A 24,170-nucleotide genomic window follows, 5' to 3' on the forward strand; every position below is an offset into this window, starting at 1 on the left:
ATCAGATCAATGGAATGTATAATGCCTTGAAAAGAAGTAGTAAGATATCAAAAAAGTAAAACAAAGGCGATGTAATGTAGTAGAAATAAATCAGGTGAAGGTGAAGGAATTATATTAGAAAACGAGTGACTAAATATAGTAGAAGAGTTTTGCCATTTGGGCTGCAAAAAATTTACAGTGCTAGAAATAAAGAGGATTTAATATGTGGACTGGCAGTAAGAAAGAAAGCTTTTCTGAAAAAGAGAAGAGTGTTAACATTGAATATAAATTTAAGCGTTAAAAAGTTTTTTCTGAAAGTATTTGTTTGGAGTGTAACCTTGTACAGAAGTCAAACATGGACGACAATCAGTACATCTAATAAGAAAATGGAAGTGTCTGAAATACGGTGCTACAGAAGAATTGTGAAGATTTTATGAGTAGATAGAATATCCAGTGAAATACTCAATCGAGTTGGTCGAAAAGATCTTTATATTAAATATTCACCAAAAGAGGAATTAAAGTGATAAGAGACATCACAAAGCATCAAAGAATTGTTAATTTGGTAATGGTTAGAAGTGTGGAAGGTAAAAATTGTAGAGGGAAACCAAAGCTCGACTAAGGTAAGCAGGTTAAAATGGGTGTAGGCTGTAGTACTTATGAACAAATGAAGAGAGCTGTGCACAATAGAGTAGTATGGAGAGGTACAGGAAACCAGTCTTCTGACGAAGGACCACAGCAACATGCGGCTATAACTGCGTCTTCTTCTCCAGTTTGTTACCTTACTCACTTGTTTGCTTCGTGGACTATTCTAAATATTTCAAAAACATGTTACTCCATTTCTCGCTGAACAGCCCTCAGTTTTTGAATGATTTCTGCATTCGTCATTTCTCTCCACCCGCACACTGTAAGATTTCCTTTCCAGATGCATCGCAGGCTTGTAATTTTGTAACTTTTGTTTGTATAACGTTTCCTCCAGCTTTAATCATTTCTAAAGGAATACCAGGAGCTTTCCCGTTCTGCATACCTCGAATGGCTTTGGAGACTTCACCAATCATTACTTTTCTGTTTATCTCTTGCACAATATAAGTTTTTTAAGAAGTTTCATGAAATACGTATTTGTGATGTCATCCATAGGACTCAGTGCCACGCCAAAATCGGCAACGCTCATCGATGTCATAGACATTAGCGATATCGCGCTGCAGTCCGCAACGACGAATGGGAGAGGCTGAAGTAAACTCGCCCTCTCTCACAGCACAGCAGCGCCCTCGCACCGTGTTCGCCATAGAATGGTTCAAATGGCTCTGAGCACTATCGGACTTAACATCTGAGGTCATCAGTCCCCTAGAACTTAGAACTACTTAAACCTAACTAACCTAAGGACATCACACATATCCATGCCCGAGGCAGATTCGAACCTGCGGCCTGCGGTTCCAGACTGAAGCGCCTAGAACCGCTCGGCCACCCCGGTCGGCTCGGCATAGAGCGTTCCTCCCAGTTTGTGATGACTGTGATAACACCATCACAGTCGTACACGAAACTGATCTTAACTTTCGCCATACTGGGGCTCTGACGCACTTTCGAATTCCGGGCGAACCATAATGACGTCATTCGTTGGATTGGCGTTTCACTTGTGGCATCGTGGCATTCGCTTCAGAACTGTTCCAGAGATTCGACAGGCAGTAGGCTGCTCCATTAGCACCATCAACAGAACAGGCTCTGCTAATGGTATACTACGCCTTCCACATCGCTGGCAACGGGTTCTACACAACGCTGGTGACTACTCTGAAGGACAGTAACAGATAAAAACATGTAGTTCTTTTGTATCGATTGTGAATAAATAGTTGCCACTATTTAAGTTCCAACCCTCGTAGCTGTGTTCTTCCATTTGAGATTTTCTTTTGCATTCTTTGTAGGTGCTATGTTATTTGCAGTTTGCATACATTTCTTTGTTTAATAATTACTCCTTTGATCCGTGCTTGTGTAAGCCGCGTTTCGTAAGACGCATTGATCCTTGTTTTATCGACAAAACCGCAAATAGTCGCAAGTAGCTACATTTCCTCTCAGATGTGCTACGCAGTTATCGGAAGGCACGCCACTGGAAATAAGGCAATCCATGTTGGACGAACACGGCAGCTTCCCCACCAACTCAGCATTGATAATTACAGGGCTTAACAGAACATTTGGAGACCGCCGGATGAGTTGCTCGTGAGATACAAAATGGCCTTCAAACTTATGAGACTTAACTCCATTGCGGGTAAATTTGAAAAAAAGAAGTCTAAAAGGAAACAGCGACGACTCCCGAAAATGTGGAATGCCATTTAACATGGACCAGTGTTGTGGTGAGTGCAGATTAAGTTCAACGTGTAGTACTGCCTGTACTTCCCGCTACAAAGCATGTATCAACACTCAAAGTCAATGTTCATAGTACTTGATGTGCCAGCCATACTAATAAATACAGGTATAGTACTTGAGTTACGTATTTGCTTCTACAGTGTCCAATCACATTCATGTGACCACCTGCTAAAAACATGAATATCAACCTTTTGCAGCGCAGACCAATGAGGCTCCGGAATGCACCGACAGAAATGTAGAGCCATGGTGACTCCAGTGCTACGGCCAAGTGCGCTAGGTTTCTTGGTTGAGGATCCATGGTGCGAACAGCACAATCGAGGTGATCCCATAGGTTATCGACTGTGTTTGAATCCAGTGAGTCTGATGGTCAGGAGAATGGACTAAACTCATCCTGGTGCTCTATGATCCACGAACGTAAAGTGCGAGCTGTGCGACACGTTGCATTGTCCTGCTGGTAGATGCCCCTGTGCTGAGGGAAAACAAACTGCATGTGGATGTGGACACGGTACCCAAGGACAGACGCACACTTATTTTGATTCATTGTGCCTTCCAGAATGACGAGATCATCCAGGCAATGCCCTCCTGCCTGGACCCTTCCAACGATTGTTGCATGGTGTTTGCTTCAGACGTTTCACGCCGTACACGCCAACGGCCCTCTGTCTAATGGAGTTTAAAACGTGATTGATCTGGAAAGGCCATCTGTTGCCACTCAGTGGACGTCCAGCTACGGTATTAGCGTGCAAAACGCCCTTTGTCGCCGATGAATAGCGATCAGCATGGATGCATGAACCAGGCACCTATTGCGGAGGCCCATACGCATTCGCTGTAAATCGCCGATGGTAAACTGTGATATCGCCTTGGTTCATCTGGACGGTCAGTTGCCCAATAGCTGCACGTGTGTTCGCCTGAACACATCTCTGCAGTCGTCGTTCCCTCCTGTCATTTATGGCCCTGGTGCACCACAGTTGCCTTGGCACCAGTTTTAGATAGCTCCATTTTGCCACACATGGTTACACTTTAACTACAGCGGCACGCGAGTAGTTTACAAACTCAGCCATTTCGTAAACGTTTCCGCCGTTGTCCCGAAAGCCAATGATCATGCCCTTTAGGACGTCAGATAAATCGTTCGGTTTTCACGTTAGTACAACGACTACACTGTTCTCCGCGTTTCCCCGACATGTGGGATTGATTTACACTCGAAAAATAATTAGTTCCAATTTTGGCCACCAGGTGCAAATCTGGCGCTGTGAGTGCAAGACAGAAATATAAAATGTTTCTTTACGTAATGGTTTAGGAACTGGACGTGGTCAGAAAAAGTCAAACAAGTGAGAAAGGCAAAAAGTTGATTTTATTATTTACCGCCGCTTGCACAATTTGTCCAACATGAGCACCGGAGATGTCGACGACATGCTGTACAGCGCCAGATTTGCACCTAGTGGCCAAAGTAGGAACACATTTTTTCCATCGTGGATAGGTTACGCTTCAACACATGAGCATATCTACCAAGTTTCGCTGCCATGCGGTAATAACAGCCAATACTGGACCTTCGTGAATAACTGCAAGATAAAAATCACAGTATCAGGTCTGGAGAAGGTGAGGGGGGAAAGGGGGGGGGGGGCGATGCCACCAACTGCAGGTTGCCAGCTGATGCACGATCGATCCATCGTCGTGGTCGCTCAGTGTCCGCGTACTCACTATCGTCATTCTGGAAGTGTAAAATGGAAATGCCAGGTGGCTAGGGCCTCCCGTCGGGTAGACCGTTCGCCTGGTGTAAGTCTTTCGAATTGATGCCACTTCGGCGACTTGCGTGACGATGGGGATGAAATTATGATGATCAGGATAACACAACACCCAGTCCCTGAGTGGAGAAAATCTCCCACCCAGCCGGAAATCGAACCCGGGCCGTTAGGTATGACATTCCGTCGAGCTGACCACTCAGCTACCAGGGGCGTACACTGTGGACGTGTGGTGGAGCGCCATCCTGTAGAAAAATGAAATTAACAGAACCTTCTTGTAATTGCGGCATCAGCCACAACAGTAGAATGTCGATGGTAGTCTCTACAAGAGACACGTTTTGCCTCGACAAAGCACAAAACACGTTAACCGTTGGGGATCCACAGACACGTTCATCGACAATGTGGGGATCTCTGTTCTCCATATTCGCACATTGTGTTGCTTTTTTGCATCGTTTGGGTGACAGGTAGCCTCACTGCCAAAAATCATCCTGCAGATGAATTCGTCCTCTTCAATTAAGTGTGCATATCAATTCAGACCTGTTTCTGCAAACGTTTGTCACCATGTGTAATGGCTTGGAGCAACTGAATCCGATTTGTTTTCATTGTTGGTAGTGGGATTCATGGCTCTATACTGACATGAGACGGTGACTTATAAGGACCTCCGAGGAAAGTTACCTTGATCCAATCGACCTGTTCTTCGGATATTGATAGCCGCTCAGTGCTTTTGGCTTTAAAAAGACGTCCTGTTTCCTTAAACTTCTGTATCCATTAGTGAATGGATTGTCTAGTAGGTACAGCCGTCCGAATGTGGTTCTTTATTGCCGATGCACTGCGGTTCCGGAGTCGCTCCTGTAGAACTCTATCATGCAAAATGCCTTCTTGTTGGTCAGGCAGCCACGTTGCTGGTGATCACTGTAACTAAACAAACATCTAGAGTCGCTGTTTTCAAACACAGTCATACAATGAGGTGACAGAAGTCGTAGTACAGCGATATGCACATATACAGATGACGACTGTATCTCGTACATACGGCATAAAAAGGCAGTGCACTGACCGAGCTATCATTTTTTCTCAGGTAATTCATGTGAAAATGTTTCCGAAGAGATCATAGCCGCACGACGGGGAATTGACAGGTGCTAAACGCGGAATGGTAGCCGGAGCTAGCCGAATGGACATTCCATTTCGGAAATCGTTAAGGAATCCAACATTACAAGATCCACAGTGTCAAGAGTGTGCCGAGAATACTAAATATCAGGCATTACGTCTCACCACGGACAACGCAGTGGCCGACGACCTTCACTCAACGACTGGGAGCCGCGGCGTTTGCATAGAGTTCTCTTTGCTGACAGACAAGCAGCACTGCGTGAAATAACCGCAGAAATGTAGGACGTACGACGAATGTATCCTTTAGGATAGTGCCCTGAAGTTAGGCGCTAATAGGATATGACAGCAGACAACCGCCGCGAGAGCCTTTCCTAACAGCATGACATCGTCTTCAGCGCTTCTCCTGGGCTCATATCCATATCGGTTGGACCCTAGTCGACTAGAAAACGGTGGTCTGGTCAGACGAGTCCCGATTTCAGTTGGTAAGAGGTATGGGTAGTTTTAGAGTGTGGTATATACCCCACGTTGCGATGGACCCAAGGTGCCAACAAGTCACTGTACAAGCTGGTGGTGGCCCCATGATGCTGTGGGCTGTCTTTACATGGAATGGACTTGGTCCTCTCGTCCAACTAAACCGGTCACTGACTCGGACACCATTTACAGCCATTCATGGATTTCATGTTCCCAAACAACGATGGCCGGCCGGAGTGGCCGTGCGGTTCTAGGCGCTACAGTCTGGAACCGCGTGACCGCTACGGTCGCAGGTTCGAATCCTGCCTCGGGCATGGATGTGTGTGATGTCCTTAGGTTGGTTAGGTTTAAGTAGTTCTAAGTTCTAGGAGACTGATGACCACAGCAGTTAAGTCCCATAATGCTCAGAGCCATTTGAACCATTTTGATCCAAACAACGATGGAATTTTTATGGATGAAAATGCGTCATATCACCGGGCCACAACTGTTTGCGACTGGCTTGAAGAATATTCTCGACAATTCGAGCGAATGATTTGGCCACTCATATCACCCGACATGAATCCCATCGAACATTTATGGGACGTAATCAAGAGGTCAGTTCGCGTACACAATCTTGCACGGGCAACACTTCCGCCACTTTGTGGGGGGGGGGGGGGGGGGGGGGGCGGGGGCTGTCTTAACTGCCTCACCTTGTATAAGTAATCATCCACGCTTCAAATCTTAGTTTGATCACCTGAGAATGGGAGCATGATGCTCTGCCGAAATATCAACTGATTTCTACCGTTCCAAATGACTGAGCATCGGGGATACACTAAGATAAGCGATTAGTTTCAAATATCCTAGGTTACTATTGTTGCATATTGCTCAGGAGTTATTTCTGCATCGCAACATGAGATAGCCTATTCTCTATCTTCTCAATAAGAAGACGGAGGAAGTACAGCGTATGTCTTGCTTTCAGTACGCGGCGCTGCTGGGCGCGGTGTTCATAGCGGAGCTGGCGGCGGGCGCTGCGGCCGCGGCGAGCAAGGACCGTCTGGAGGACGTGCTCAAGACGTCCATGGAGGACTCCCAGAAGCACTACCAGAACTCCACCATCGAGAAGACCGCTTGGGACCGCCTGCAGACGGAGGTACGTGGCATCCCTTTCCGTGTAAGACCAGCAGCTCAGCTTCTAGAAAAAACTAGTTCATTTCGTCACAAAACAATATTTGGCCGAGGATTTCGTTGGATATTTTGTTGTTATCCTCATTCACGAACACAGAATTAATTTCTCGTGTCACCCAAAATAGTGAGGCGATGCCTCTACTCTTGATGATATGAACAGTGTAGAGTGTTAGTTGGATTTTCCCACTTACCCCATATGGCGCGTAAGTAATGGACAGTGTCGTTCTTTTGGCTGTGGTTTCTAGTACCACGAATTTGAACAGCATTGATCTGTGTTCCTGTAGCAAATGATCATTCATACATTGGGAACTGCTGTCCTGCAGTATTCTTCTGGTAGTGTAGAATGCGGTAATGTCCATTCTTCTTGGAGCCTTCGCCCCTAGCAAGTGCCCTGGCCGAATTTGCGCCAACGCAGCATCCCACGTGGAACTTGGTTGAAAATCACGGGCGTAGCTGATAAGTAAGTTGTTTACTCTCATTTTCACTGCCACTTAGATAGAAAAGTCTCACGACACAGCACTTCTGCTGTTCAAAGTTGAGCATGCACTAATAAGCCAGAACATTATGACCACCGCCCACTGTTACGTTGTAAGCTGACTGGTGGCGTTGCGGGCCAAAAGTATGTAAGCGGAGCAGACACGGATGGGGAAGATGTGGGCAGCAAAAGGGGAAATCCATTGAGGTAAGCGACTTCGATAAAGAGCAGATTGTTACTACGCAGTCTGTCAATGAGTATCTCGAAATCGATGAAGCTGGTCGAGTTTTCACGTGCTACTGTCGTAGGAGTCTACGGAAAGAGGTAGGAGGATAGTGAAACTGCCACTCGGCGCTAAATGGTTGGACGTCCACGACTCTTCACAGAACGTGGGGTTCGGAGGCTTGTTTGCTCTGTAAAGTAGGATAGACGTGATCTGTGGCATCTCTGCCAAAAGAGCGCAATGCTGGTGTTTCGGAGTACACTGTTCATCGTACGTGGTTGAACATGGAGTTCCCCAGCAGACCACCCCTAACTGCTCACATGTAGACCCAGCGACGTCATCAAATATGACTACAGTGGGCACGGGACCATCGGGATTCGACACTAGATCAATGGAAACTTGACTGCTATTAGAGTGAATCACATTTTTGCTACACTAGATTGATGGTCGTCTCCACATACGCTGTCATCGAGGTGAATGGCGGCTCGAAACATGCAGCTGGCGACGGACGGAGGCTGGTGGGAGAAGTGTTATGCTATGGGAGACACTCTCCTGCGCTTGCATGGGACCTGTGATAGTAATAGCATGCACGATTATCATGCGGAGGAGCCGGTTTCAGTTGCGAGTACTGAATGGCATTTCCATGGTAGGAGGACTAAAACGGGGAACACTCAGTCTCGTGGTGTCGACAGAGATACTACTTGAGGGAGCAGTAACAGATCCAGTGGCTGGGGAGCAGACAACGATCGGGAGAACGGTGTGCTGACTCCATGCCCCTCCATTCTGCACGAGAATGACGTCATTGACAGAAAATGACACAGTGGCTGTTTTCCATTGAATGGTCCGTCAGGGTTGAAACTTGATGCTGATGTGAATCTATTGAATCGATATTATGTGCTGATGAAATCTTCCAACCACGTCAATTGCTTCCGGCCGTGCGTTCCTCGACTATTGTCAGGTTGTGACTGTCACTATATTGCTGCTGCCGTTCTTATACAGGGTGTTTGTAAATGAATATCGGGGTTTTAACGCTTTATAATATTTATTACATTAAACTTACAGTTATAAATGATATGTCAAACGAAAGAGCAACTCAAACAGTTGTGTTTGGCTTCAGAACGCATGCGCAGCGCGCAATGTTTCCGTCACCAACCGCTAGACAGCGGTAGTAGCGAAGTGGCGACTAATGAACAGAAAGTGTTTTGTATTTTGCCGTTTGCAAAGACCGAATCTGTAGTTACTGTGCAACGTGCATTCTGGCTGAAGTTCGGTTGTGATCCTCCAATTGATAATAACATTTGTACATGGTATCATCAGTTTGAAGATACCAGCTGCCTTTGTAAAGGGAAGAGCGCAGGACGACCAAGAGTTAGTGAAGAGACTGTTGAGCGAGTGAGAGAGTAGTTCACCTGTAGCCCAAAGAAATCAGTCCGGAAGGCTAGCTGTCAATTACAAGTTCCCATGTCGACTGTTTGGAAAGTTTTAAGAAAACGCGTACAACTACGTCCTTACCATTTACAGTTATTACAGGCTCTAAAGCCGGCAGACCATGGATTGCATGCCAACTTCGCAAACGAAATGTTGTTTCATGACAATGAAGATTTTCTGGATCATGTTGTCTTCAGTGATGAATCGACCTTCCACCTTAGTGGACATCTTAACTCTCACAATGTGCGCATCTGGGGCTCAGAAAATCCTCACGAGGTAGTACAAATGCAACGCGATTCCCCTAAAGTGACTGTTTTTTGTGCCGTATCGTGGCGGAAAGTTTATGGGCCTTTCTTTTTTGGTGAACCTGCTGTAATTGGCACTTTTACCTTGATTCACTAGAGCAATGGCTCTTTCCTCAGTTTGAAGAAGATGAGCCAGAGAACTTCATTTTCCAGCAAGATGGTGCGCCACCTCACTGGCGTAGCAAAGTACGTGAATGGTTGAACTTCACTGTACCCAAGCGCAGGGTAGGTTGCAAGGAGCCCAATGAAAGGGCTTGCTTTGCATGGCCTCCATGCTGACCCGACCTAACGCCATCCGAATTTTTCCTTTTGGGCTTCATCAAGGATCGTGTGTATGTGCCTCCGCTACCAGCAGACCTCCCTGAATTAAGAAACCGGATTGCAGCAGCTGTTGCTACGATCACTGAAGACACAATTATCAACGTTTGGGAAGAACTCGGCTATAGACTTGATGTGCCATGTGACAAATGATGCTCACATTGAACATTTATAAGGTTCTTGGTAAAACTTTTTGAGTTGCTCTTTCATTTGACATATCATTTATAACTGCAAGTTTAATATAATAAATATTATAAAGCGTTAAAACACCAATATTCATTTATAAACACCCTGTATAAGAACGGCAGCAGCAATATAGTGACAGTCACAACCTGACAATAGTCGAGGAACTCACGGCCGGAAGCAATTGACGTGGTTGGAAGATTTCGTCACCACATAATATCGATTCAATAGATTCACATCAGCATCGAGTTTCAACCCTGACGGACCATTCAATGGCAAACAGCCACTGTGTCATTTTCTGTCAATGACGTCATTCTCGTGCAGAATGGAGGGGCATGGAGTCAGCACACCGTTCTCCCGATCGTTGTCTGCTCCCGAGCCACTGGATCTGTTACTGCTCCCTCAAGTAGTATCTCTGTCGACACCACGAGATTGAGTGTTCCCCGTTTTAGTCCTCCTACCATGGAAATGCCATGCAGTACTCGCAACTGAAACCAGCTCCTCTGCATGATAATCGTGCATGCTGGCCACTCACAATCGGAGGCAGACATAGGTTCATGATTACTCTAAATCATTTTTTACGAATGACTCGACCATTCCTTTAACACAGCCTTGGACAATATTCTTCCAGAACCCTGCCCAATTGAGCTATTGCTCACCTGCTAACGTCAGCAATACGTTTTATTCTAATCTACCTTGATTCTTCACGATACGGTAAAGGTCCATTTTTTTGAACACTGCCATATTATTTGCAGAAATCTGCAATTGTGTCTCAAGGCAGTTCGTTGAATTCTTAGTCGGCCGAAGTGGCCGTGCGGTTAAAGGCGCTGCAGTCTGGAACCGCAAGACCGCTACGGTCGCAGGTTCGAATCCTGCCTCGGGCATGGATGTTTGTGATGCCCTTAGGTTAGTTAGGTTTAACTAGTTCTAAGTTCTAGGGGACTAATGACCTCAGCAGTTGAGTCCCATAGTTCTCAGAGCCATTTGAACCATTTGAATTCTTATGTAGTGGAATAATGATAGTAGATTTACATTTCTTGGAATTTTCTTGCTCCTCCACATTGGTTGTAGGGTAAGATTATATCGAGTCATTAGCCTTACACACCAAAATCTTTTCGGACATTCTGTTCTCTCCCAGCCCTTCTTTATACTTTAACTTATCGACCACTACTTTGTCTCAACAAGTGATTCCAACGATGTCTATTCAGTACTATTAGTGCAATACTTACTAACAGGTTTTTATAATATGCGTAACAGGTTAGTAGATGTACTATCATGGTGCATTTAGAATTTCTCACTATTTAAAAATGTCATTATAATGAGTGCGATTCCTGTTTTCGATTCCTTGTCATGTGTTACAAAAGTACATCGAATCTCGGACACAGAACAAAAATAGCGAACTTAGTCATTCTGAATAACGACCTGCTGAAATAATGTATCCGCTGTTGCCTCAGCCTCGCGACTATGGAGCAGGTAAAACGGTGTGAATCCTATAGTCTCTTGCTTCGCTATACGATGTATAGCACTTTGTCTAAGTGTTACAAATACCAGACTTACTTTGTTAGTCATGCTGAAGGCCCTCCCGACTGCGAAATCTACTTGTTCATAGGATCTACTCGTATTGTCTGGGGGAGGATGCACAACCTCACAAACTGACCGCCAATCACAGTCCAAAAAGCTTATGTATTAACACAAATTACTTAGGTGTCACCGCAAAATCTACTGTGAAGTTCTATAATTTACAGGAATCGCATTTGCTTATTCGTCACAATGACATTTGATTGAGTGGTATGTGAAGTCACTACTGTTTCATACATTGGGGTTGAACGTTAACTTCATCGGCAATATTTCACAGTTCGTTCAGGGATTTTTTTTTTTGTAATATGTACGTGGTCTGCGGCAGTTTGTGGTTGATAATTGTATTTAGTTTGATTTCTTCTTCCATTTATCCTCGTATCTATATTTCTCTGGAAATATCTGCACAACAGCGCAATTGTCAACTGTGTGCACTGTGTAACCTGCTTGTGCACAAACTTGTTTCATTCACCTGCACCACGGTACTTGCTCTTGACAACAGCAACGTTCACTTTACTCCTCGGCCTCAAGTTTGCATTCAGCACAACTCGCTTCTGTGTTGGGTATGCTGTACGTTGGCAGTGACACACAGCAGTATAGAGAGACTTACCGACGGAGAGCTGGCCTATGTGCATATCCTGTATCGTACACTGAATGCAGAGGAAGAACGGCATAACACCACTGAGTCATCAGCTTCCGCAGTGACGGTAGCCACATCGCAGTACTTTGCGTCTACTGATAGGTGTTGTATTACTCTGTGTTGTACATTTTGGTGATTGCTTATAAGAGGCTGTTTCACTGTTGTGAAGACATTTTCAAAAAAACAAAGTTAAATGGGGTAACAAAGTGGACAAATAATGGTTCAAATGGCTCTGAGCACTACGGGACTTAACTTCTGGGGTCATCAGTCCCCTAGAACTTAGAAATACTTAAACCTAACTAACCTAAGGACATCACACCCTTCCCTGCCCGAGGCAGGATTCGAACCTGCGACCGTAGCGGTCGCGCGGTTCCAGACTGTAGCGCCTAGAACCGCTCGACCACTCCGGCCGGCGGACAAATAATAATTACACTATTTTTCTGTAATGAGCTACTAGAGAGCATGGATCCCTTATAATAAAACACTCAGAAAAAATCACTGAAAAATCTACGGAATTTGTTGAGTTGAGGTACAATATATCATTGTGTCTCTGAAAAATCTACGGAATTTGTTGAGATGAGGTACAGTCTGTATTTATCATTGTGTCTCTTGTAATAAGCTTATAGTAAGGTCATCTACTATCAGTCGCAATATGCATTGAAAGAAATATTGGAAATGGTTTTGGAAGAATGCTTCTTTATGTTTACATTCACATTAGCACTCTGTAAATGTCCGTGATGAGTGTCAGAGGGTAATCCTTTCCGCCATACAATTATGTGCTTATTTTTGTATGTAACATAATAATATTGCTACATAATTACGCTGTGCTATATAATTAATTTGATATGCTATGGATGTATTGACTTGACCAGAACTATCAAAATAAATCAAGGATTTAGCTCTTTCCCATAGTATCGAGTACGGTAACTTCCCTCACTGTTCTCAAATTGACGGCATCTGTTATGTCTGTACGAATGCTTTGTCTCACAGCGACATGAACTGATAACATTATTTCAGGTTTACACCCGCATCAACTGGTTCAGTATCCACGAGCTTTAGGATGGGAGTTTCTCGGCCATTGTCAAAAGGTGACTGTCCTGTTGCTAGAATTTTGATGATGATGGGGTCCATAGTGTTCGTTAAATATTTAAATGAAGTGATTCCGCTTTAAGATGTTAATATATTATTTACTGCGATTGCAATTTCGACCCATGGTCACTTTTCAGCATTGCGGGATGTTGTAACCCATTCAGTAACATAAAGCTGCTTCATGCTGGAACATAGTTTCCAACAGTGTAAACGTAAATACTTGTGACAGTGTAACTTTGCCCGCTGTTCCATAGACAGTGCGAGCAAACGTTAGAAATTTGGTGAAATGGCAGCAGATGTGACAAACAATTAGGCCAAATTTTTCGTGTAACATGAGTGGTAGATGGATCACAATGCTGTTTGTAAGTTTACATCTTTTTCGCTATTATGATCCACCTACCATGTAAGTTACACGAACATTTTGACATAGGTGTTTATCATGTCTGTTCTCATTTCACCAACTTTCTAACGTGTACTAACATTTTGTATGAAGAGTGTGGATAAATGTACACTATCACAGGTATTTGCGTTTACACTGCTGCGAAATTTGTTACAACCTGTCACAGCTTCATGTTAATGAGTGGGCTACAACATCCCAAAGGTCTTGACATGAGCTTTGTCAAAATTGTAGCCGCAGTAGATATTATTTCAACAGCCTAAAGCGGAATGACGTCATTTAAAAATCCGCTATGGCTGTTGCTTCCATCCTCACGTAGCCGTGTTACTGCCTTGCCTGTCGCATCACTGCTGTCCAGGCTAGCGTCACCGAACACAAAAACGCGAAAAACTGTTACAACAACTGAAATTTTGTAAGTCATTTCATCGATGACACGTAAGCAGAAGGGCCGTAAGGAGGACACGAAGGAGCTCTCCTTTTGTTTTCTGTGGTTCAGCGACACGAGTACCTCTTAAGAGGCATATAATTGATTCAGGTCCCCAGCAAAAACCCATGATACCCATGGAAGATTATGTAGGCTCGAGATATGGGCGTAAATAGTTTTATATCGTGCAAACTCTGTAAGCAACTGAAGACCACCATGAGAAATGTTTCTGCCTATGACCATAACTACGGCATCCCGAGAAAACAATGGTAGCAGAACATGCTTTGGGAAACGGAAACCAAATTGCATTCTACGAATTATCTAACATTAAATGGAAAAATGGTTTCTGGGATAGCAAAATAAAAGAAGCAGTAAAGATAAAAATATCTGACAATTCTCTCGGTAAAGACAGCGGTTTGTAGCGAAACATAGCTTGCGACTCGGCCATCGAGAGGTTGAAGCCGGCGTGAAACGTAAACATTACCTCATGTGGCGCTGGAATGGGTACAGTGACGTCACAGGTGGTCTCATGGAAATGGAAACAGCAACGACATTACAGACACCACTTGACAATAATCGAGAAGCACTCGTCCGAAAGCTCGTGTCGTTTAACCACTTTACACTGCTGGAAACTCTGGAAAATTTTGTTAACCTTACATATATGTTGCGTAGCACGTAGAACTACGCTTGGAGACTTAATGTGTATCTTCACCGAGAATTTCACTTTAAAGGTAACAAACACAATATTTAGTCAGTAAGAATCTTGCACTATGCTGTTTACAATAATGCAGTTGATTTTAATGTTCATCTTCACAGCTTACATGTTGCGGTGTAGAAAATTCGCAAGAATGGAAGCCTCTTCCTCCAAAATCCTGCTGTGCAGACCCAGACCTTTGCTTGAAAGTTTACACAGACGGTTGTCTAGAGAAACTGAAGGATGAAGTGAAGAGCAGTGCATTGCTTCTAGCGGGAGTCGGTATCGGCATTGCCTTCATTGAGGTAAATAATCTTAATAAGTTAATTTTATCATTCTCATAATATTTAGACCCTACTATTGATTTTATAGTTAATATCTAAATTAACACTTGATATTACCACTTTATACCTGTATGATCTTTCTGAACCACGTGTTCAGAAGGAGAGTTGAGATATTTTTGTGTAATGCTTATTTGCTTGCTAAGCAGTTCGAATCCAAACTTTTTGATAGACATTCAAGCATACGAGTGGGGCACATTGTAACACTAATATATAGTTCATCTTTCCCCACCGAAGTGTCCCGTAAATGTGGCTGTGTGAATCTTTGTGGAGGTTAGAGTTATTATGAGTAGTATTAGAAATGAAAGGAGGAGAAATGGTGAAACACTATTCTCACTTCTCTACAATATCAGGAAAGAGACCGCAGAGGTAAATTCCATCATTCTACAATGAAACTATCAACAATATGGGGTGTATCAAAAAGAACTTTACAACTATGAAAACGCAAAAGAATAAAACTGAAGAAACCGCAAAAAGGTGGGAATTTAAGGACATGGGACATGGATAAATTGACTAAACCAGAGGTTGTACAGAGTTTCAGGGAGAGCATAAGGGAACAATTGACAGGAATGGGGAAAAGAAGTACAGTAGAAGAAGAATGAGTAGCTCTGAGGGATGAAATAGTGAAGGCAGCTGAAGATCAAGTAAGTAAAAAGACGAGGGCTAGTAGAAATCCTTGGGTAACATAAGAAATATTGAATTTAATTGATGAAAGGAGAAAATATAAAAATGCAGTAAATGAAGCAGGCAAAAAGGAATACAAACGTCTCAAAAATTAGATCGACAGGAAGTGCAAAATGGCTAAGCAGGGATGGCTAGAGGGCAAATGTAAGGATGTAGAGGCTTACCTCACTAGGGGTAAGATAGATACGGCCTACAGGAAAATTAAAGAGACCTTTGGAGAAAAGAGAACCACTTGTATGAATATCAAGAGCACAGATGGAAACCCACTTCTAAGCAAAGAAGGGAAAGCAGAAAGGTGGAAGGAGTGTATAGAGGGTCTATACAAGGACGATGTACTTGAGGACAATATTATGGAAATGGAAGAGGGTGTAGATGAAGATGAAATGGGAGATACGATACTGTGTGAAGAGTTCGACAGAGCACTGAAAGACCTGAGTCGAAACAAGGCTCTGGGAATAGACAACATTCCATTAGAACTACTGATAGCCTTGGGTGAGCCAGTCCTGACAAAACTCTACCATCTGTTGAGCAAGATGTATGAGACAGGTGAAATACCCTCAGACTTCAAGAAGAATATAATAATTCCAATCCCAAAGAAAGCAGGTGTTGACAGATGTGAAAATTACCGAACTATCAGTTTAATAAGTCACAGCTGCAAAATACTAACACGAATTCTTTACAGACGAATGGAAAAACCGGTAGAAGCCGACCTCGGGGAAGATCAGTTTGGATTCCGTAGAAATATTGGAACACGTGAGGCAATACTGACCTAACGACTTATCTTAGAAGAAAGAGTAAGGAAAGGCAAACCTACATTTCTAGCATTTGTAGACTTAGAGAAAGCTTTTCACAATGTTGACTGGAATACTCTCTTTCAAATTCTAAAGGTGGCAGGGGTAAAATACAGGGAGCGAAAGGCTATTTACAATTTGTACAGAAACCAGATGGCAGTTATAAGAGTCGAGGGACATGAAAGGGAAGCAGTGGTTGGGAAGGGAGTGAGACAGAGTTGAAGCCTCTCCCCGACGTTATTCAATCTGTATATTGAACAAGAGTAAAAGAAACAAAAGAAAAATTCGGAATAGGTGTTAAAAACCAGGGAGAAGAAATCAAAACTTTGAGGTTCGCCGATGACATTGTAATTCTGTCAGAGACAGCAAAGAACCTAGAAAAGCAGTTGAACGGAATGGACAGTGCCTTGAAAGGAGGATATAAGATGAACATCAACAAAAGCAAAACGAGGATAATGGAATGCAGTCGAATTAAGTCGTGCGATGCTGAGGGAATTAGATTAGGAAATGAGACAAAGTAGTAAAGGAGTTTTGCTATTTGGGGAGCAAAATAACTGATGATGGTCGAAGTGGAGAGGATATAAAATGTAGACTGGCAATGGCAAGGAAAGCGTTTCTGAAGAAGAGAAATTTGTTAACATCGAGTATAGATTTAAGTGTCAAGAAGTCGTTTCTGAAAGTATTTGTATGGAGTGTAGGCATGTATCGAAGTGAAACATGGACGATAAATAGTTTGGATAAGAAGAGAATAGAAGCTTTCGATATGTGGGGCTACAGAAGAATGCTGAAGAGTGGATGGGTAGATCACATAACTAATGATGAAGTATTGAATAGAATTGGGAAGAAGAGGAGTTTGTGGCACTACTTGACAAAAAGAAGGGACCGGTTAGTAGGACATGTTCTGAGGCAACAAGGGATCACAAATTGGAGGGCAGCGTGGAGGGCAAAAATCCTAGAGGGAGACCAAGAGATGAATACACTAAGCAGATTCAGAAGGATGTAGGTTGCAGTAACTACTGGGAGACGAAGAAGCTTGCACAGGATAGGGTAGCATGGAGAGCTGTATCAAACCAGTCTCAAGACTGAAGACCACAACAATAACAATTTACTTACAAACATAGTTTTGGTGTCACTTTAGAGCAAATTACATCAATGTTTTTTACCTTATATCCAAACAAGTTCATCATGTCTTCCATCAGCAACGCAGCACGCATCCCATCTGAAGTCGATTTCTTGCCAAAGTAGTTGCACCACGTCAGGCGCGACTTATTCAGTTGCGAGGTAGATTCTACCGCTGAGCTATGGTAGAGAAACCGCTAAAGTTGGAACAAACAGTGCATCTTTGATAAATTTCCCAAAGAAAATGTCAAGAGGTGTAAGGTTCCGTGAATGTCTGGGCCACGCAATTCACCCACCCTTACCAATCCACTTAGTAGGAAAGAGGACATTAAGAAATCCCGGATGGTGGGGATGTAACCGTTTTCTTAACACACGCCAAAAATTCATATATGGGACGCTCAGCTCTCGAGAAGTACGCCATTTCGATATTGCAGGACTGTTCATAAAGCTTTGACTCACTTTCTCTATGGCGTTGTCAGACGCACGGGGGTGATCTGAGGATTAGTCATGTCTTATCAAACATCCACTTTCACAAAATTATTTAAGGCACTCATAGATGCAATTGGGTCGATCTTTACCATACTATGTACAAAACTTACGGTGCACGGTTGTAGCAGACATCGACCCTTCAAAGCAAAACATTCAGGGATCATACTTGGGACCGATGGTGGAATCCTTTGCTTGAACTTCCGCCAGTTCCTGGAGTGCAGCGATACTGTACTATCGTAACAAGTGAGTCAAAATTTTATTTATTTTCCCTAAAGATGCCACCCAGATCAAGTGTGTAAGTCGTATGAATAAGTTTGTACCAATTTTAAAAACTGTAAAGTCCTTTCTGATACATCCTGTACATGGCGTCACCCTGAAACATACCTGAGACGCTTGTGACTTACGTAGAATATTAGCGCAAAGCCTGGCTTTAAGTAAAAATAGATAATCGTCTACGTTTCTCTTTTTTCTTGCGGGCTCTCGTAAACTGGTAGACCCCTAATGATGAACTGGTATACGACCCGACCAACTAAGGCTAAGTGTCACCGCCCTGGCATGAGCTATATATACGGCGTGGTCAGAAACAGTCTGAAAAGTTTGTAAGCGTGTTGCAGGATAGGCAGTGCTGATAAATAATTGTTAAGAAAAAAATTCGATACGTTGTGCCATTTCCCTGCCAATCAGGTAATTGCGCGCAAATGTACACTACTGGCCATTAAAATTGCTACACCAAGAATAAATGCAGTTGATAGACGGGTATTCATTGGACAAATATATTATACTAGAACTGACTTGTGATTACATTTTCACGCAGTGTGGGTGCATAGATCCTGAGAAATCAGTACCGAGGACAACCACCTCTGGCCGTAATGACGGCCCCTTATACGCCTGGGCATTGAGTCAAACAGAGCTTGGATGGTGTGTACAGGTACAACTGCCCATGCGGTTTCAACACGATACCACAGTTCATCAAGAGTAGTGACTGGCGTATTGTGACGAGTCAGTTGCTCGGCCACCATTGACCAGACGTATTCAGTTAGTGAGAGATCTGGAGAATCTGCTGGCCAGGAACGCAGTCGAACATTTTCTGCATCCAGAAAGGCCCGTACAGGACCTGCAACATGCGGTCGTGCATTATCCTACTGAAATGTAGGGTTTCGCAGGGTTCAAATGAAGGGTAGAGCCACGGATCGTAACACATCTGAAATGTAACGTCGACTGCTCAAAGTGTCGTCAATGCAAACTAGAGGTGACCGAGACGTGTAACCAATGGCACCCCATACCATCACGCTGGGTGATACTCCAGTGTGGCGATGACGAATACATGCTTGCAATGTGCGTTCACCGCGATGACACCAAACACGGATGCGACCATCACGATGCTGTAAACAGAACCTGGATTCATCCGAAAAAATGACGTTTTGCCATTCGTGCACCCAGGTTCGTCGTTGAGTACACCATCGCATGCGCTCCTGTCTGTGATGCAGCGTCAAGGGTAACCGCAGCCATGGTCTCTGAGCTGATGGTCCATGCTGCTGCAAACGTCGTCAAACTGTTCGTACAGATGGTTGTTGTCTTGCAAACTTTCCCATCTGTTGACTCAGGGATCGAGACGTGGCTGCATGATCCGTTACAGCCATGTGGATAAGATGCCTATCTCGACTACTAGTGATACGATGCAGTTGGGATCCAGCACGGCATTCCGTTTTACCCTCCTGAACCCAACGATTCCACATTCTGCTAACAGTCGTTGGATCTCGACCAACGCGAGCAGCAATGTTGCGATACGATAAATCGCAATCACGATAGGCTACAATCCGACCTTTATTAAAGTCGGAAACGCGATGGTACGCATTTCTCCTCCTTACACGAGGCATCAAAACAACGTTCCACCAGGCAACGCCGGTCAACTGCTGTTTGTGTATGAGAAATCGGTTGGAAACTTTCCCCATGTCAGCACGTTGTAGGTGTCGCCACCGGCGCCAACCTTGTGTGAATGCTGTGAAAAGCTAATCATTTGCATATCACAGCGTCTTCTTCCTGTCGGTTAATTTCGCATCTGTAGCACGTCATCTTCATGGTGTAGCAATTTTAATGGCTAGTAGTGTAAAAGGCCCACCAAATAGCAAGTCTCAGATAGCGTTCGAGACTGCTCAACCTTTGGTCTACCTTACCATAAACAGTTTTTATATCACTTTCTTGTTCGGTTTTAGGAAACCAAATGAAGAATACGTTCGGTGCATCCTCTATGGCGAGCCCCTTGAACTTAAGCGCTCAATGGCCTGACTGGCTGACTTCCATGCTGATTAACTCGGAAACGACAACCTATCGATTTTTTTTATTAACAGTTATTTCTCAGCACAGCTTACAATGGGACATCCTTACAAGCTTTTCTGACTTTTTATAACCACCCTGTATAATAATATTGACAGTGTAGTGATGCGGCTGGTCAAAAAAAGAATTCAGCATTTCAAAGAATCAGCAGAAAATGGAAGGTTCGTGATACATATATAACTAATGACTAATTAAAGTGCCAGGCTTCCAAAATCATAAGAATATCAAAATCACAAACTTGAGAAATTTACAGTGATCAGTCAATGCTCTTAATGATTTCTATACAGACCAGTTGTGGAACCACATTCATCATTAGAAGTCTACCAGTTTGTGAGTGCCCGCAAGAGAAAAGAAAAACGTAGATGATTATCTATTTTTATTTGATGTAAAGAGTGTATCAAAAACAGTCCGTATTTCTGAAACTAATAAACATGTACAATGAATTTTGTTTTTTGATAAACAGGAAACTCGAAAAGTTTTTTTTCATGCCGTTTCATAGGCGTTCAATATGCCCCCCTTGAGATGCACAGCATACGAGTATATCAATGCAGTATTCAGATTGTTCCCATACTGCAGCGAGCATATCTTGAGTTATAGCTTCCACAGCTACTGTTATGTGATGTCTCAGTTCATTCGATGTTGTTGGTAATGGAGGCACATAAACAGTCTTTTATAAACCCCTACAAGAAATAATCACATTCAGTCTGGTCCGGTGACCTTGGAGGCCAGTAATATCAGGCTGAATCATTTGGTACAGTGCGACTGGCCCACTGTTCAGTAATCCTTTGATTTAAAAAGTCCCGCACTTCCAGATGCCAGTGTGGTGGTGCCCCATCCTGTTGGTAAGTGAAATTGTTCGAATCAGTCTCCAACTGTGGGAAAAAAAGTTCTCAAGGATGCAGGAAGTTCTCATGCATGACAGCTGTGTTTATCATCTGTGTCAGACACTCGGGGTTGGCCCTGCGATTTGGCTTTACACAAACAACCTGGTTCTTAGAATTGGTCAAGTCATCGTCTAATGCTCTGTGCTGTAGGAGAATCCACACCATACCTAGTACGTAAGTCATGCTGAACAGTTATTACTGACATACACTGTGCAAAACATAGAACACAAAATGTTTCGTTTTGTCCCAACACCATTTTTACTAGAACTGAAGTGGGTGCACACTCCTGCTGCCTAGCAGGAACTACTTTAAACTCGAGAGTTTGCTCTTTCAACAGTACATTGTTCATGCACATATCTAAAATAACCTAATAGTTATTATTTTTTTAAATCTGATGGTTCTTTTTGGTATACACATTATTTCTGAGGTGAGAAACTGCCTGTTGGCATCTGTCTCGGCTTCTTCAGCAGATCTTTGATTTTTCTGATGTTTCGCTGCTATGAGTGGCTGGCATTGTCAAAGCTTCACCCTTCTTCTCTGGTAGTGGACTGGAGTCGAGCTCACAGCCTTAGATTGTATGTACCTGGCACACCAACATCCAAAGGCTTTTCTGTGGTCATGTCTGGTGTAGTTCTCCCCTTGCTACCTGCAGCACTCATTCACCACAGCATGGAGACCTAGGACCTGCTCACCTTGAGGCTTCCTTCTTTCTTCTTGAAGCTATTGTCATGTTTGTGAATTAGTATGAGGACAGACATGTGATTGTTTACACCTGCTGAGAAAATATAATTGAAAATAAATCACATTTACACAAATTCTGATTCAATAATGTTGGCAAAGGAAATCTGGCATGTCCTAACCTAACATAACCTAACCTAACCTTCCAAATGAATGAAATGAATGTTTGTTTCAACTGATTTATTGTGTTTGATGTAAAACTACAGTAATTCTACATGCAAAGCAGAAGTTTGAACTCCTTTCTTCTCAAATAAAAGACCATAGACTCAACTGCTACACGTCCTGCCTAGATCTGAAAACGTAATGACATATGAAACAAAATAAAATAAAATAAAAAAAAAATCCTCTGAGCCTTTGTTTATCTGTTTGAGTGTGATTCTCAGAAAACTGGTTCATTTCTAATATGCCAGGGATTTGCAGGGAAGAAGTGCTGCAGCTAGCCAAAACTTCCCTGAACTGTTTAAGGCCTTTAAAAGTGAAAACTATTCCTTAGTAACTAAGAAAAAGAAAAAAATCTTCTTAATACTGTTGTGAACCATTTATGACATTGTAATTAATTATCTTTACACAAATGTGTGTGCGTTGTCTCATGTGGCCTTTATTGTATTACAGAAGTGTATAATAAGTATATCATTTAAATTGATGATGTATACCACTGATGCTATCAGCATTTTTTAATCCCTGTTATAAGCACTCACAGCAGTTGAATATTGTGCTCCCAGATCAATTTTTTTTTTCAATTATTGCTGAATAAAACATATAGATAACAAAGTAACTGGTATATTGCTGCTACCAAAAGTTTCTCCTTTCAACTATAAGCAATAATAAAATTTTTACGTGAATAACTGTAACTGTTCTTCTCAAGCTTTAACAAATGTTTCTTTTCAGCTTGCTGGGATAGTCCTGGCATTGTTCATGGCCACGTCCATTAAGAAAAGTGTTGATGGTGGAGGGGGAAACAGTGGTGGTGGAAATGAGTGAAAATTTTGTCAGTGCACACCTTGTATTGAAAAATTAACAACATTTGCTTTTTGTGTACTAAAATGCAATGTTATTATTGAAAATTACCACTGGCACTTTGTGGTCACAGTTTTTTAATGTTAGGCATTAACTGGTTTGCACATTTCTATTTTAAATGCATCTAATAAAATGCTATCCAGAAATCATTGAACAGTTTCTGAATTTTCCAGTATGTATCTGTTGACACTTCTGCGTTGTCTCCAGATGATTTTATATATCAAGAACACAAAAAAAAGATTGTGTGTGTGTGGAAAACCAATGGACAGTTATAACAGATGTAAATATTTTACTTGTATGTGTGTAAATATGAGCTTAACCAGAACATTGTGAATCACTTGTATCTGTTTCTTAAAAAATAAAAATAATAGAAAAAATATGAATCAAGAAATACACATCATTGTTACAGAACTACAAACTTCCATTTAGTTTATAACACTTCCATCTGCTACTACTATACCATAACCTCTAAGTTGGATGCAATTCGTATAGTGAAATTATTTTTATTAAAGCAATTACAGCATAAAGAAGCAGAGCACTGTTACCCTGTGAAAGGAATTTAGTTGTGTTGACCGTGATATACTTAACGGAGGTGGCTTATCAGAAGTGAAAGTCAGAATTACGGAAATATTTAAACAGTAACAAACAATATTTTACCTATTTACATGGTTCAAAGAATAAAGAAAACGGTCTCCAGCCTAATTAGGCATAAGAATGAGTAACATTCTTGTTCAAGAAAATGGATCTGAGTAACCTAAATGGACAAACACTGCCTATACTTTTGTCACTCAAGAGTGTAATGAACTCTGACACCTGCATATGTTCACGGTAAGGTTGGAGCTGACAGACCAGAACTAACTATTTGCATAAATATAATAGATAACAATACACACTATTACTTTCAGGGCTTATTCAAACTGAATGGTCTTTGTAACATTACTATTAATATTCGCTGTAGAGTCATAAATTGGACATGGGTTCAGTATTACTTTTCAAACGTTTTCCTATCTGACAAAAAATAGTAAGTGTTGTTCACTGGAAAATAGGTTAAGTCTCCCTCAGCTAAATACTTTTCTATTTAGAATGAAATTTAAATGGAATTCACTAACAGGTTACTTCTCACTGTCTTTTGAATAAAGAAATTATTGTTTTCATAAATAGTGGTCTTTCTATTAATCATTATCTAGCATGAGCACAATAGACAAACTTTAGGTCC

General features: G+C 42.5%; 1 protein-coding gene across 1 annotated transcript in view; it reads left to right on the top strand.

Moving 5' to 3' along the window:
- The window catches only part of LOC124805213 (CD63 antigen-like), a 50,419-nt gene extending 27,298 nt beyond the window's left edge, over nucleotides 1-23,121 (top strand). Inside the window, exons 3-5 of the mRNA XM_047265717.1 lie at nucleotides 6,601-6,771; nucleotides 14,680-14,862; nucleotides 22,826-23,121. Of these exons, the coding sequence (XP_047121673.1) occupies nucleotides 6,601-6,771; nucleotides 14,680-14,862; nucleotides 22,826-22,918 (447 nt within the window). The 3' untranslated portion in view covers nucleotides 22,919-23,121. The remainder of the gene's footprint in view (nucleotides 1-6,600; nucleotides 6,772-14,679; nucleotides 14,863-22,825) is intronic.
- Nucleotides 23,122-24,170: the final 1,049 nt, after the last annotated feature.

The sequence above is a fragment of the Schistocerca piceifrons genome, chromosome 1, assembly GCF_021461385.2.
Source record: "Schistocerca piceifrons isolate TAMUIC-IGC-003096 chromosome 1, iqSchPice1.1, whole genome shotgun sequence".
NCBI lineage: Eukaryota > Metazoa > Arthropoda > Insecta > Orthoptera > Acrididae > Schistocerca > Schistocerca piceifrons.